General features: G+C 37.9%; 1 protein-coding gene across 1 annotated transcript; it reads right to left on the reverse strand.

Annotated features, from left to right (window-relative positions):
- Nucleotides 1–754: 754 nt before the first annotated feature.
- LOC144960119 (leucine-rich repeat-containing protein 58-like) lies at nucleotides 755–8076 on the reverse strand. Its single transcript, XM_078893095.1, has 4 exons — nucleotides 7230–8076; nucleotides 6384–6639; nucleotides 5238–5385; nucleotides 755–3875 (listed from the first exon to the last, which is right to left on the reverse strand). The coding sequence occupies exons 1-4, from the start codon at nucleotides 7715–7717 to the stop codon at nucleotides 3688–3690; spliced, it is 1080 nt and encodes a 359-aa protein (XP_078749221.1). The 5' UTR covers nucleotides 7718–8076; the 3' UTR covers nucleotides 755–3687.
- Between the last annotated feature and the right edge of the window lie 3830 nt (nucleotides 8077–11906).

Consider the following 11906-nt stretch of genomic DNA (forward strand, 5'->3'; position numbering starts at 1 on the left):
GGAATACACTCAAATGCTTACATTATACATTAAAAATAACAAATATAATAATACATAACAGAGAGATGATTTACAAGGAAAAAAATATCATCTCCCAAAACAACTATGCATTTGACTGTTTCCCTCTCAGTCAGGACTCCGACGACGAGGGCCCGGAAAAAAACAAGTAATCTCATTCCAAGACAAAGACAGAAAGCTCGTTGGATAAGATATAAGGGGATAGAAGACACAGTATGTACCTCCCTGCCCGCTATGGGAGGTCAGGATCCCCACCCAGGGAACTGGGAACACATAGGGATCAAATGTAGATTCCAAGAGCATACCACCAATGTACTTAGTTTGAGATCACCGATAAGTCTCATCCGGACACAAGCACAAAATCCAACAAAGAGGAATACACTCAAATGCTTACATTACAAGGAAAAAAAATATCATCTCCCAAAACAATAACTATGCATTTGACTGTTTCCCTCCCAGACAAGACTCTGGCCAGGGCCAGGACAAAACTAAGTAATCTCATTCCAAGATATAGACAGAAAGCAAGTTGGAAAACAGATATAAGGGGATAGAAGACAGAGTATGTATCTCCCTGCCCACTATGGGAGGTCAGGAACCCCACCCAGGGGGGAGAAATTTGGGGAGCAAGAGGTGTTGAAAGTGAAGAAAGCCAAACCTGTGAATGAGACCAAACCAATGAATGAGATTTCAGATCTTGACAACAAAAAAACAAAAAATAGCAAAATACGGCAGAGTATTTGAATACCACGAAGTTTATTGTTCAATCAAATGCATTATTGATATCTTCAGATAAGTTGAAGAAAAGTAAATTTGAGGACCTTAATACACCTCTGAGGAAGCACCAGTCAAGGAGTTGAGTTGCCTCTCCTAGTGGAGAAACTAACTATCGAAGGAAATTAATCTTTGTTTGAATCCTACAATTTAAAATAATTCACATTGCTCCTTGAATTCCACAATGGAATTGCTGTAGGAATCCCGATACTGGAAACTCCTTGAATTCCACAATGGAATTGCTGTAGGAATCCCGATACTGGAAACTCCTTGAATTCCACAATGGAATTGCTGTAGGAATCCCGATACTGGAAACTCCTTGAATTCCACAATGGAATTGTTGTAGGAATCCCGATACTGGAAACTCCTTGAATTCCACAATGGAATTGCTGTAGGAATCCCGATACTGGAAACTCCTTGAATTCCACAATGGAATTGCTGTAGGAATCCCGATACTGATATGAGGATTAGAAGACACAGTAAGTGCCTCCCTGCCCAGAAACCCTTTGAATGATCCATTGATCCTAGTAGTCCATGGAGCCGGAGTTTACCCTGGTTTCTATAGCGTGAAATGAACAACAGCCTATCGCAAGGTACTTTCCACCAGATCTAATGGATCTAGGGGGGAGGGGGGTCACTAAATCCATCCATATTTGAAATAAGGTAAATAATTATGTGACCGAAATCAAAAGAAAATAAAATGTATTCTATGAAGAATGACATAGTAGGTGCATTAACAATTTATTATAGGGCAAATAATATTACATCATTACAGGGTGATCCAAATTTATAATGCTGTGGCATATACACTGTCAGGGGGAAAAATAATACACGGTGTCTGTAAAATACAAAACTCATTTTAATCAATAAATAAAGCATTCGTGTAGCGCAATATTTACTATATGTGCTCACAGTGCTTTAAAAGGCATCCCTAGCCAACAGCAGCGCTTAACAAGGAGGACGAGACAGGGTGCCTGTTAGGCGATATTACAATTTTAATGGCCAGGTACTCATTTTACACCCAAGTATAAATACGAACTGCTCAGAGTGGGAAACACACCCTGGACCTTCCGCATACTGAAGGCGAGTGTCATAACCAGTGGACCACATTTAGATCATGACAAATTCACCAGTATAATATTAAGGAATATTATATTATAATAATAAGGAAAAAGAATTAATAATTCATTTTAACACACAATTATAATGTGTTTATAATAAATGCGTTGTCGTTGTAGTAGAGACTAAACAATAGAACAAAGTATATAGAAAACATTAAAATGCATGGTTTTTTTATGATTCTTGTTGGGCTTAGGATGGACACAAATATCTTAGATATAGGGTTGTGTTTTGGTTTATCCTAAAAGGGCTTTACAGCCCTGCAACACATTTAGGTAATTTAAACGCCAGTAAAAAAAAAAAAGGAAAAAAAAGAACGAAAATGGGAGAGTCAAAAAAGTTAAAGATTTATAATTGAAAGCACAAGAGAAAAAGTTAGACAAAGGAGAAGGGTTCAAATAGGGAACAGATGTAGATGCCAAGAGCAAACTATCAGTGCCCTTAGTTTGAGAACACTGAAAGTCTCATCCAAACAAAAGCACAGGCCCCCACTAAAAGCTATACACTCAAATGTTTACAAACCATTGTAATATATTTAAAACAAGAAGAAAATGTAACGTAAATAACAGAGAGATAATTAACAAGGAAAAATAAAATCATCTCCCAAAACTATAGTTATACATTTGACTATTCCCCTCCCAGGCGAGGGTTCTGGCGAGGGCTAGGTCAAAACCGAGTAATTCCATTCCAAGACAAAGACAGAAAGTATGTTGGAAAACAGATTATATAAGGAGGATAGAAGACACAGTAAGTGCCTCCCTGCTCACTATGGGAGGTCAGGAACCCCATCCAAGAAGACACAGTGAGTGTCTCGCTGCCCACTATGGGAGGTTAGGAAGACACAGTGTTCGCTGCCCACTATGGGAGGTCAGGAACCCCATCCAAGAGGACACAGTAAGTGCCTCTCATCATGAATCACCGCCTCGAAGCAGTTTCATGTCAGGAATGAACTAGCGGTGCTGGAAATTGAATTTATTCCCACTTATATGAAACTTCGTCCTGACATAATACTGTTTCGATGCAATGGGCCACAAGTTTGACATTTTTTATTAAAGTTTTCCATTTTTTCCAGCTTCAAACAGAAACGTTTGCAACTGTGTCAAAATCATTTGTTAAACAAAAAAAAAAGGAAAAACATAATTTAAAAAAAAAATAAATAAATAAATGAAACGGATGGAAGATTTTTCATTTTCTTTGCTAATTCTTCAATATCTCCACAAGATCCAATGTAAACTCATCAGATATTCCGTTAACTGGGAGGACTTTTCCTCTAGGGGTGACTCTATTTTGACAGATTTAGAGCATTTTGAGTGTTCTCAGGCTTGTTGCAGTTATTTCCCTTATTAGATGGCTTGATTTTTTTTTAGTCACATAACTAAATATAATCTAATCTATTCAATTTTAGAGCAGAATCGCCAATTTAGGAAAACATTTACAGAGCTTTTACACAAACACATATTATGCCAACACCAACTTCTGAACACTGCTTACATACTTACATTTTTTTTCCATTCAACAGGTGATTGGGAAATTTACTGAGGTTTTTAAAAAAATACTGAATCCCTTAGATATACCAACAATCGGCAATCTTGCGAGAGGCAAAATCACCCCAGTTGACGGTAAACAAATTTTTTTCATCCGAACCTGTGGTCGAATGAGCTCTCTCTAGCCCCTCGGTCTTGTGCCTTAACTGACACAAAAGAATACAGAGATCCAGACAATTCTAATAAGAAATAAAATATAATTCGAAGGCTGTGATTGTCATGATTGTCAAAATGGTTAGCCCAACAAAACTCTGCTCATTCTCTCTCTGGCGACGTCCTCCTCGGACTCGCTGTCACAACTGTCACAGCTCAAGGAAGTGGAAGAACACTTTGGTGAACACAGATATTGGAGTAAGGGAAGACGGTATTTGCCGCAGAAATCAACAAACTTGACATGCTCGAATCGGGACGTAAAGTAAACACCTGTGGGTGAGGGAGATATTTCAAAGATTATTTATATATTGTTATGAATAAGTAGTGGAAATGATGATGATGATGATGATGATGATGATGATGAATATGATAATAAAGATGATAAAAATTATGATGATGATGATGATTATGACAATAATATAGATGATAACAAGGATGATGATGATGATGATGATGATGATGACGATGATGATGATGATGATAAAAATGATTATAACAATGATGATGGTTTGTTTGTTTTTAAGGGGTTTTACGGTGCTTGCGACACATTTAGGTCATTTAGGCCTAATGATGATAGGTGGGAAACATTCGTTTGTTTATTATTAGGGGTTTGAAGCCGCTTGCAACATTATTAGGCCATTTCAGCGCCAGTAAAAATTAAGATGATAGACGAAAGTTGTAGATAATATGAAGTAAAAAGGACTTAAGAAAAATGAAGACAAAGGGGACTGGTGTTTGTTTGTTTGTTTGTTGCTTTAGGTCTCTTCCAACACAATTAGGGTTATATGAGAGACTGCTGAAACAAAAAAACAAGCAATCTAACAAAAATAGTACAAATGTAAATCAAAATCATAACCTAAAGATATCATAAGCTAAATTATAAATAACCAAGAACAAACAGGCAGAAGATTTACAGAAAAAAAAAAATCCCCTGTCAAAAATACAATCACAAACCAAAGAAGCAGGATAGGCTAGTAAAGAGAAGAAGAAACGACATCACTATCGGATCGTACACCCATGCGAACATCATAGGTATATGATTCAAGGGTGATGCTCCCATCCAACCACCCGCCGGGGGGGGGGGGGGGGGGGGGGGGGGGGGACTGGTGTGAATAGGGAACAAAAGATTCTACAATAAATACATCAATGTGCCTATTCTGACACCTAAAAGTTAAATCCAGGCACAAGTGAAGTAGCCCACTAGGAAGGATAAACTCAAATGTTTACAAATACAATATACAATAATATACAGTATTTTAAAAAAAAATAATAACAATAATAATAAAGCATAACAGTAACAGAGATGATTTACAAGGAGAAAAAAAATATCATCTCTCAAAAAAGGTACCATGCAATTCAATTGGCTGTCTCTTTCCCAGATAAGAAAACTGCCAGGACAGGAAAACCCCTGAGTAATCTCAGTCCAGAACAAAGACAGAGATGATTGAGCAACATGGAAATGGAAAACAGATATGGGGGATAGAAGACATAGCAAGTCACCGCCTGCCCACCATGGGAGATGAGGAACACTTATACTTATATATGTAGTGGAGATGATAATGATGATGATGATGATGTTAGGGGCAAGTGACAATTCTAGAAAATACTGTCCATCCATTGGCATTTACTTACCTTTACATTTAGGGTTAACACAGCTGAGAGCTGAAGCTAAGTATTGAATCAGATTGATGGGCAAGTCGTCATTCGTGTAGGTCAACTTTTCCACTTTGATACAGCGACCAGCAAGCTCTAGGAGGGATGGGGGATTGTAGACTAGATCCTGTCAATGAATATTTTTTTAAAAATATGAAGCAAAAGTAAAATTTAGGTAGGTACAATTCCAACAATTCACTTATCACCACCTTAATGGCCTACATATGGACTACATACCATCAATTGTGTCTGGTTTCTATACATCACAAACTTATACTATTTTTTGTGGTAAAAACAGACCCAAATTTATCAAATTCAATTTTTTTTGTTTTCTAAAGGAGAAAAAGTGGTTCCCTGTCAGAGGTTAATATTTTTAAAGGGTTTTAAAGTGCTTGTGACGCATTTAGGTCATTTCATAGGAAAAAGGAAGAAAATATGGAAGTCAAAAATTCTAGATTTAACAATTCAAAGTATGCGAGGAAATTTAAGACAAAGGGGAATGGTTCAAAAAAGGAACAGAAGTAGATTCCAAGAGTACAATATCAGTGTACTTAGTTTGAGATCACCTTAAAGTCTCATCCAAACTTAAGCATGTGTCCTCACTGAAAGGAACACACACTCAATGTTTACAAATCATGACATTGATATTAAAAATTAAAAATATAACAGTGCTTAACAGAGAGATGATTTACAAGGGGATTTACATTGGGAAAGAATTCTACGATAAGTGAGAGAAATATAAAAGATATTACAGGCAGAAAATATCTCTCCTTGCCCCAATAAAAAGCTCTGTGAAATTGTTTTACAGTCATAAAATGTTTTGTCTAACTAGATAAGAGAAATTGACTTCAAATTTTATTCAACACTTGAATCATAAATTTTGACTTGATAGACTTATCATCACAATCATTGTACAGGTCCCATTAATTGAACGGACATCTGTGCTTGTTTAGCACTAATTGCTATTGTTTACTTTCCTACGACTGTCCCGAGGGGCGTGGTTATGTTCCCTTCAACTAGAGGTCCCTGAACAAAGTTGTCAATACTATAGAGAGGATTCAATGCATGTGACTATAGTTTATTTTTTCATCATCATCAACTGAACTGTTGACAATTTTAACTTACTTGAACAAATCGGTTGACTAAAGGATTGTTACGTAAACTCAACTCAACAAGGTTGAGGGCAACAATCTCTGTTGGTAATGTAGATAAGCAGTTGTTGTGTAAGCTGAGGCTTCTTAATTTACCCAGATGAATGAGGGTTGGAGGAAGACTGACTAGTTTGTTGTCGCACAGCACCAAGGACTCCAATTCAGACATACATCCCAATTCGGCGGGCACCTCTGTCAACTGGTTACCCCCTAAATATAACATCTTCAGCCTGTTGGGTAAAGATAGAAAATTGATGAAAAATAATAGACAGGATTGACAAATAAGCCGACAAAATTGATAATAAACTGGATTGTAAAAAGTAATGAACAAAAATGAATGTTATAATTGCTTCGATAAAGAATAAAATACTAAACACGGAATGTAGCGGGCTCAAAACCCTTTTTTCAGCCGATAACAAAAACAATAAAAACACGAATACATCACTTAAAATCAAGGCAGACGGCAGATAAATATTTGGCAGGGCTGTCCACAAGAAAAAGGATCTTGAAATGTAAACAAAATGAAGTGTTTACTTAACAGCTAAATAGCACTTATGCGGAAATGATTCTTACAAATCTACATATTTAGAATCTTGTATCATTTTTAAAATCACTGTCTAAAACCGACTTGTACATATCTACAGGTCTGATTAGCCAAAATTGTTATGGGCTCATTGTTGTCATGGAAATACAAGATACAACACAAAATATTGTCCATTATAACAATATTAAATCAAGCCTATACCTTCGTGTCCATGGTTGAACAACTTGAATATTATCATTTTAAAACACACACACACACACAAACATAAATACTTACTTTGTTAACTGTTTGAGAGATGTAGGAAGTTCATTCATTCTGTTGCCACCAATGTGTAGAACACGAAGCTTTTCAAGCCTGGTAAATTGAGTTGGAAACGAGTCAAGAAGATTGCCACTAACATTTAGAACCTCCAAAGATTGAAGGGAGCCAAATTCTTTAGGGAATGAACTCACATTTAATTTGTTATTTTTTGCTATGAGTGTTCTCAATTTTGGTAAACTACAAATCTCATCACATATAAATGACATTCCATTCGAAGAAATGTCGAGGGTTATGAGTTTCTTGAATAGTGATATATTGGTATGAAGACTAGAGATTTCGTTGTTGTCCAACTGGAGGGAATGAATGGTTGATGCTCTTTGACATACACAGTCAGGTATTGTGTGCAATCCTGCATAAGAAAGATCTTCCAGATGTTCGCTTGAATATTCCGATTCGGAGGACGATGAAGATGAATACAGAGAATCTTCGTAGTTAGATGCCATATTTGTCAAGTTCGAGTAAAATGACCGATGCCTCACCAATATAAATTATGAATGAGTCATGAAAAATTGTAAAAGTTAAAAGATAACAAATAATAACAATAACAATGAACAATACAACAGTTACGTTGTAGTGTAGACTGTAGAGTAGTGTGTAGACTAGAAAGTAATTTTTGCCGAGAACGGCGTACCTAAAGTCTAATGACTAAGCGAATTACATTCACCAATTGACATATTGATTCGTGACTGACCACTTAGCCACAGAACTGACACATAATGTAATAACAGTGAATTTGACGAAATTGCATAATGTTGACCACACACACATTAATCCAGGGTTGCCAGATTATTTTTCAACAAAATGCCAGGGGAAGACTCAAAAAATGCCAAAACACTCAAAAAAATGCCAAAGTCTGTTGACTCCCACCCCCACTAAGAAAACTACTCACTTTTGATAGACAATTTACTATCATATCCTGGTGGCTTGAGCGTTTTCTTTTCTTTTTCTTTTATTTTTTTTTTTTTTTGAATTATACTAAATTTCCTGTTGGGGTAATTATTTACCTACTGACTACTAAGTGGAGTGCTAAACCACTACACCACGGTTGGATTTTAAGAATGAAAAAGAAATGTGAAGATGTTTGTTTTTACGCGTTTAGAAATAATTAAGAAAAGGTGTCATTTGAAGTATAATATACAAGAAAAGAAAATGCCAAATGAAAATGCCAAATGCCAAATGATTTTTCTAATGCCAAACGGTTTTCAAAAATGCCAGATTTTTGGAATCTGGCATTTAAAATGCCAAACTGGCAACCCTGCATTAATCGCGACACACTTTGACACACATTTGATGAATTGACCTTAGTTTGTTAAGGACCAGGAGCATTATAAAATTACAACTAAATTTATGCTATTCTTGATTTAATGGGATAATGAAATGATCAAGCTGAAATTTTATTGTAAATTAAATTTAATTTTCTCAAATAGATAGAATTTTAAGTTTATTTTCTTGACTTTTCACTCGATTATTACTGTTCAGCAAAAGTTGTAGAATCAGAAATATCAAATTTGGAGAGTAAACGACCAAACTGGGGGAATTGTTCGCACGCACAGTTGTGAATTCTTTGACGTCACTGCTCGTGTCACACAAGGTCAAGGATAGGAACGAAAGCCATGAATCTGATTGGTCGTAACCATTATCATCTATTACGTAAATGGTCGTAACACATATATCTCGTTACTCGTTACTTCTTGACCCTAGTCTTTGATCTTCAGGTAAAAAAAAAAGCAACTGATTTGTGCAACTGGTTGTTGGACGTTGGCGTTGGAGCAGTCGGACCGGCTAAAAAAATAACCTGTCCCCGAATCCTCGTCAGCAAAGAAAAGGTCAAGATGTTTTCCCCTCGCCCCCATCATCAAATTATAATAAATACTGCTCTCAATTTCCTTGGAAGTGTGGAACTAGTCGTCCGGAAAACTGTATACATTAATTATACATTGCGCGAAGATCTTTTTGCTTCAGAGAGATGGCATTTTTTTTTTTTTTTTTGCCAAAACAAATGCTGGTCGACAATAGAGATCATCCATCCTCGCTCCTTTACGTCCCCGCAACAAAATAGTTATGCCACTTTATGATTGATTCCATTTTCCATTCAGGATCAATAAAGTATATATTATCGTATCTTATCTTATTCAATATGAAACATAACATATACACTTTCATAGAGTTTTGAACCGGAAGAGAGGGCGATGTGACATCACATCTTAGATGATAATCCAGTTTCGTCATTTCCCATATCATAATCTCAACTGCATTCAAGATACAAATTCTTCAAGACTTGCCACATTAAGCGAATAGATCGCCTCAAACAACAAGTTGTGCTGTACGCATTATCTTTCAATCGAATAGGGAAGAAAAGTGACGTCGCATCTTCTACTATCTCGGTTCGGTTCCAAAATCTTTGGAAACGTGTATGTAACCAGTCCTTCGGAGGACTAATAATGAATAGGTTACATATTGAATAATAAGGTGGCATTACGAGTTTAGTAGCAAAATACTACCTATAGGCAGGTTCTAAGGATCACGGGACGTAAAAGAGCGAGACTGGATGATCTTTATTGACGACAAGCATTGATTTAGACTAGAAAATAGGATGCCATCACTCTGAAACCAGAAGATCATAATTTACACAAGTTATGTATTCAACCCTCGGGAAGAATAGTTTTAACTCACTCAATCCTAGAGATTTTTGCTACTCTTCAAAATAGGAGAGAAAAAAAATGTATTAAAAATGAACATGTATATTGATTTGTTTTTATTCAACAATCATTAACATGTAAAAATTAAAAACAATAGCTTTGATATCACGCCTATAATTTGTCTAAGAAAATGCAATAAATAGGCATGGGGTAAACAGACGGATATAGCCGGTGTTAGGGTTGAGTGAGTTAAACTTCCATTGAGATAGGAACCTGTTTTTTGACATCACACTTTTGTTCCCCATTGACACGACTTGACCATGCCAATCTCAATGCATGCATTTCGGTACGTAATGCAAGCAGGAACGTTTAGTCTGTGTCGACGCGCACGGATGATTCATGTGTCGGTCTGTGTCCAAGTCGGATGATTCATGTGTCGGTCTGTGTCCAAGACGGATGATTCATGTGCAGCTATGTGGTCTTGTGGTATGACACTCGCTTTCGAATCGGAAGGTCCTGAGTTCGAGTCTCGCTCTGCGCATAGTTGAGTTCTTGAAAAAAGGCTCTTTACTCATATTTTCTCACCGTACTCATGTGTAAAATGAGTACCTGGCCGTTAACAACGTTGTCTCCGTCAGAAAAAAAAAAAACTGTAATATAGCCTAACAGGCGTCATGTCCCGTCCTAAATGTTAAGTGTTGCTGTTGGCTCGGGACCCCATGTAAAGCGCTATATATCATCTCCAATATATGTATATATATATATATATATATATATATATATATATATATATATATATAATTGCACACTCTTACTATGGTGATCTAAACAAGAAACGGGGCCCCAATAGCTCAGTTGGTAGAGCACTCGCTTCGCAATCATCATCATATCTTGTCGCGCCAGTGAGTCAGCCAGTCCCGGGCAGTCTGGTTGCATTCCCTCAGGTCAGCATTGGTGCAGTGAGGTCCCAGCGAGCATTCAGACAGGATGTGGTCCATGGTCTGTCTGGGGTGACCGCATGGGCATTCAGTGCCCGGTGAGATTTTCCATTTAAAGAGGTTGGTGGCGGTGTTTCCCACCTTTGCTCTAGCTCTGTTCAACGCCACCCATTCTTTTCTCTTGAGGTCTGTGCCTGCTGGGAGCTTTTCTGTTGGGGGCTGGAGGGCATCGTTTGCTGTCTTGTCCCATTCTACCCATTTGTCCAGGCGGAAGATTGCTGAGTGGTCTGGGTGAAGGCTCTCTACTGTGAGGAAGCTTTTCCTTGATTTGAGCCTGCTTTTGGGGCAATTGTGGTCATGAAGGGGGTGTCTCTGGTCCATTTCCTGTTTGTATTTTTGTATTTGGGCATGAGTTTCCCTCCGGATGTGTGGTGGGGCTATTCCTGCTGCACGGTAGACCAGTGGTAATGGTGTTGCTCTCAGCTGGCCCGTTATGATCCGGCAGGCGTTGTTGAGCTCGGGGTCTAGCTTGGAGGCATGGCATGATCGGGCCCATACAGCTGAGCAGTACTCCGCAGTTGAGTAGCTGAGGGCCAATGCTGTGGTCCTTAGAGTTTTAGGGTCAGTTCCCCGTTCATGTTTGCCAGCTTTCCAAGGAGGGCATTACGCGTGGACACTTTTGCCTTGGTCTTCCTCACGTGTTCTCTGAAGGACAGAGTCCGATCAAGCGTCACTTCGCAATCAAAGGGACAGAGATCGATCCCAGGTGCAGTCGATACTTTTTTCTAACCCCTCTGTCAATGATTGGGTAGCTGGGTCTATTCATGAGTAATTCTCACTAAACTGTTTTAACCGGACTATAAACGTTCACACGGAAAGGGACCAAGATCGATCCCGGGTGCCGTCGAGAATTTTTATGACTCCCTGTCCACCCAGCAGAGATTGGGTAGCTGGGTCTGTTACATTTGGCGATAGACTATCGCCCTATCCAAAGGGTAACAAGCAATTGCTATTGGCCGTTTCACGCTATAAAAACCGGGATACACTCGGGCTCT

The sequence above is a fragment of the Berghia stephanieae genome, chromosome 14, assembly GCF_034508935.2.
Source record: "Berghia stephanieae isolate SIO BIC M18660-M18661 chromosome 14, UCSD_Bste_1.3, whole genome shotgun sequence".
In the NCBI taxonomy this organism is placed as follows: domain Eukaryota; kingdom Metazoa; phylum Mollusca; class Gastropoda; order Nudibranchia; family Aeolidiidae; genus Berghia; species Berghia stephanieae.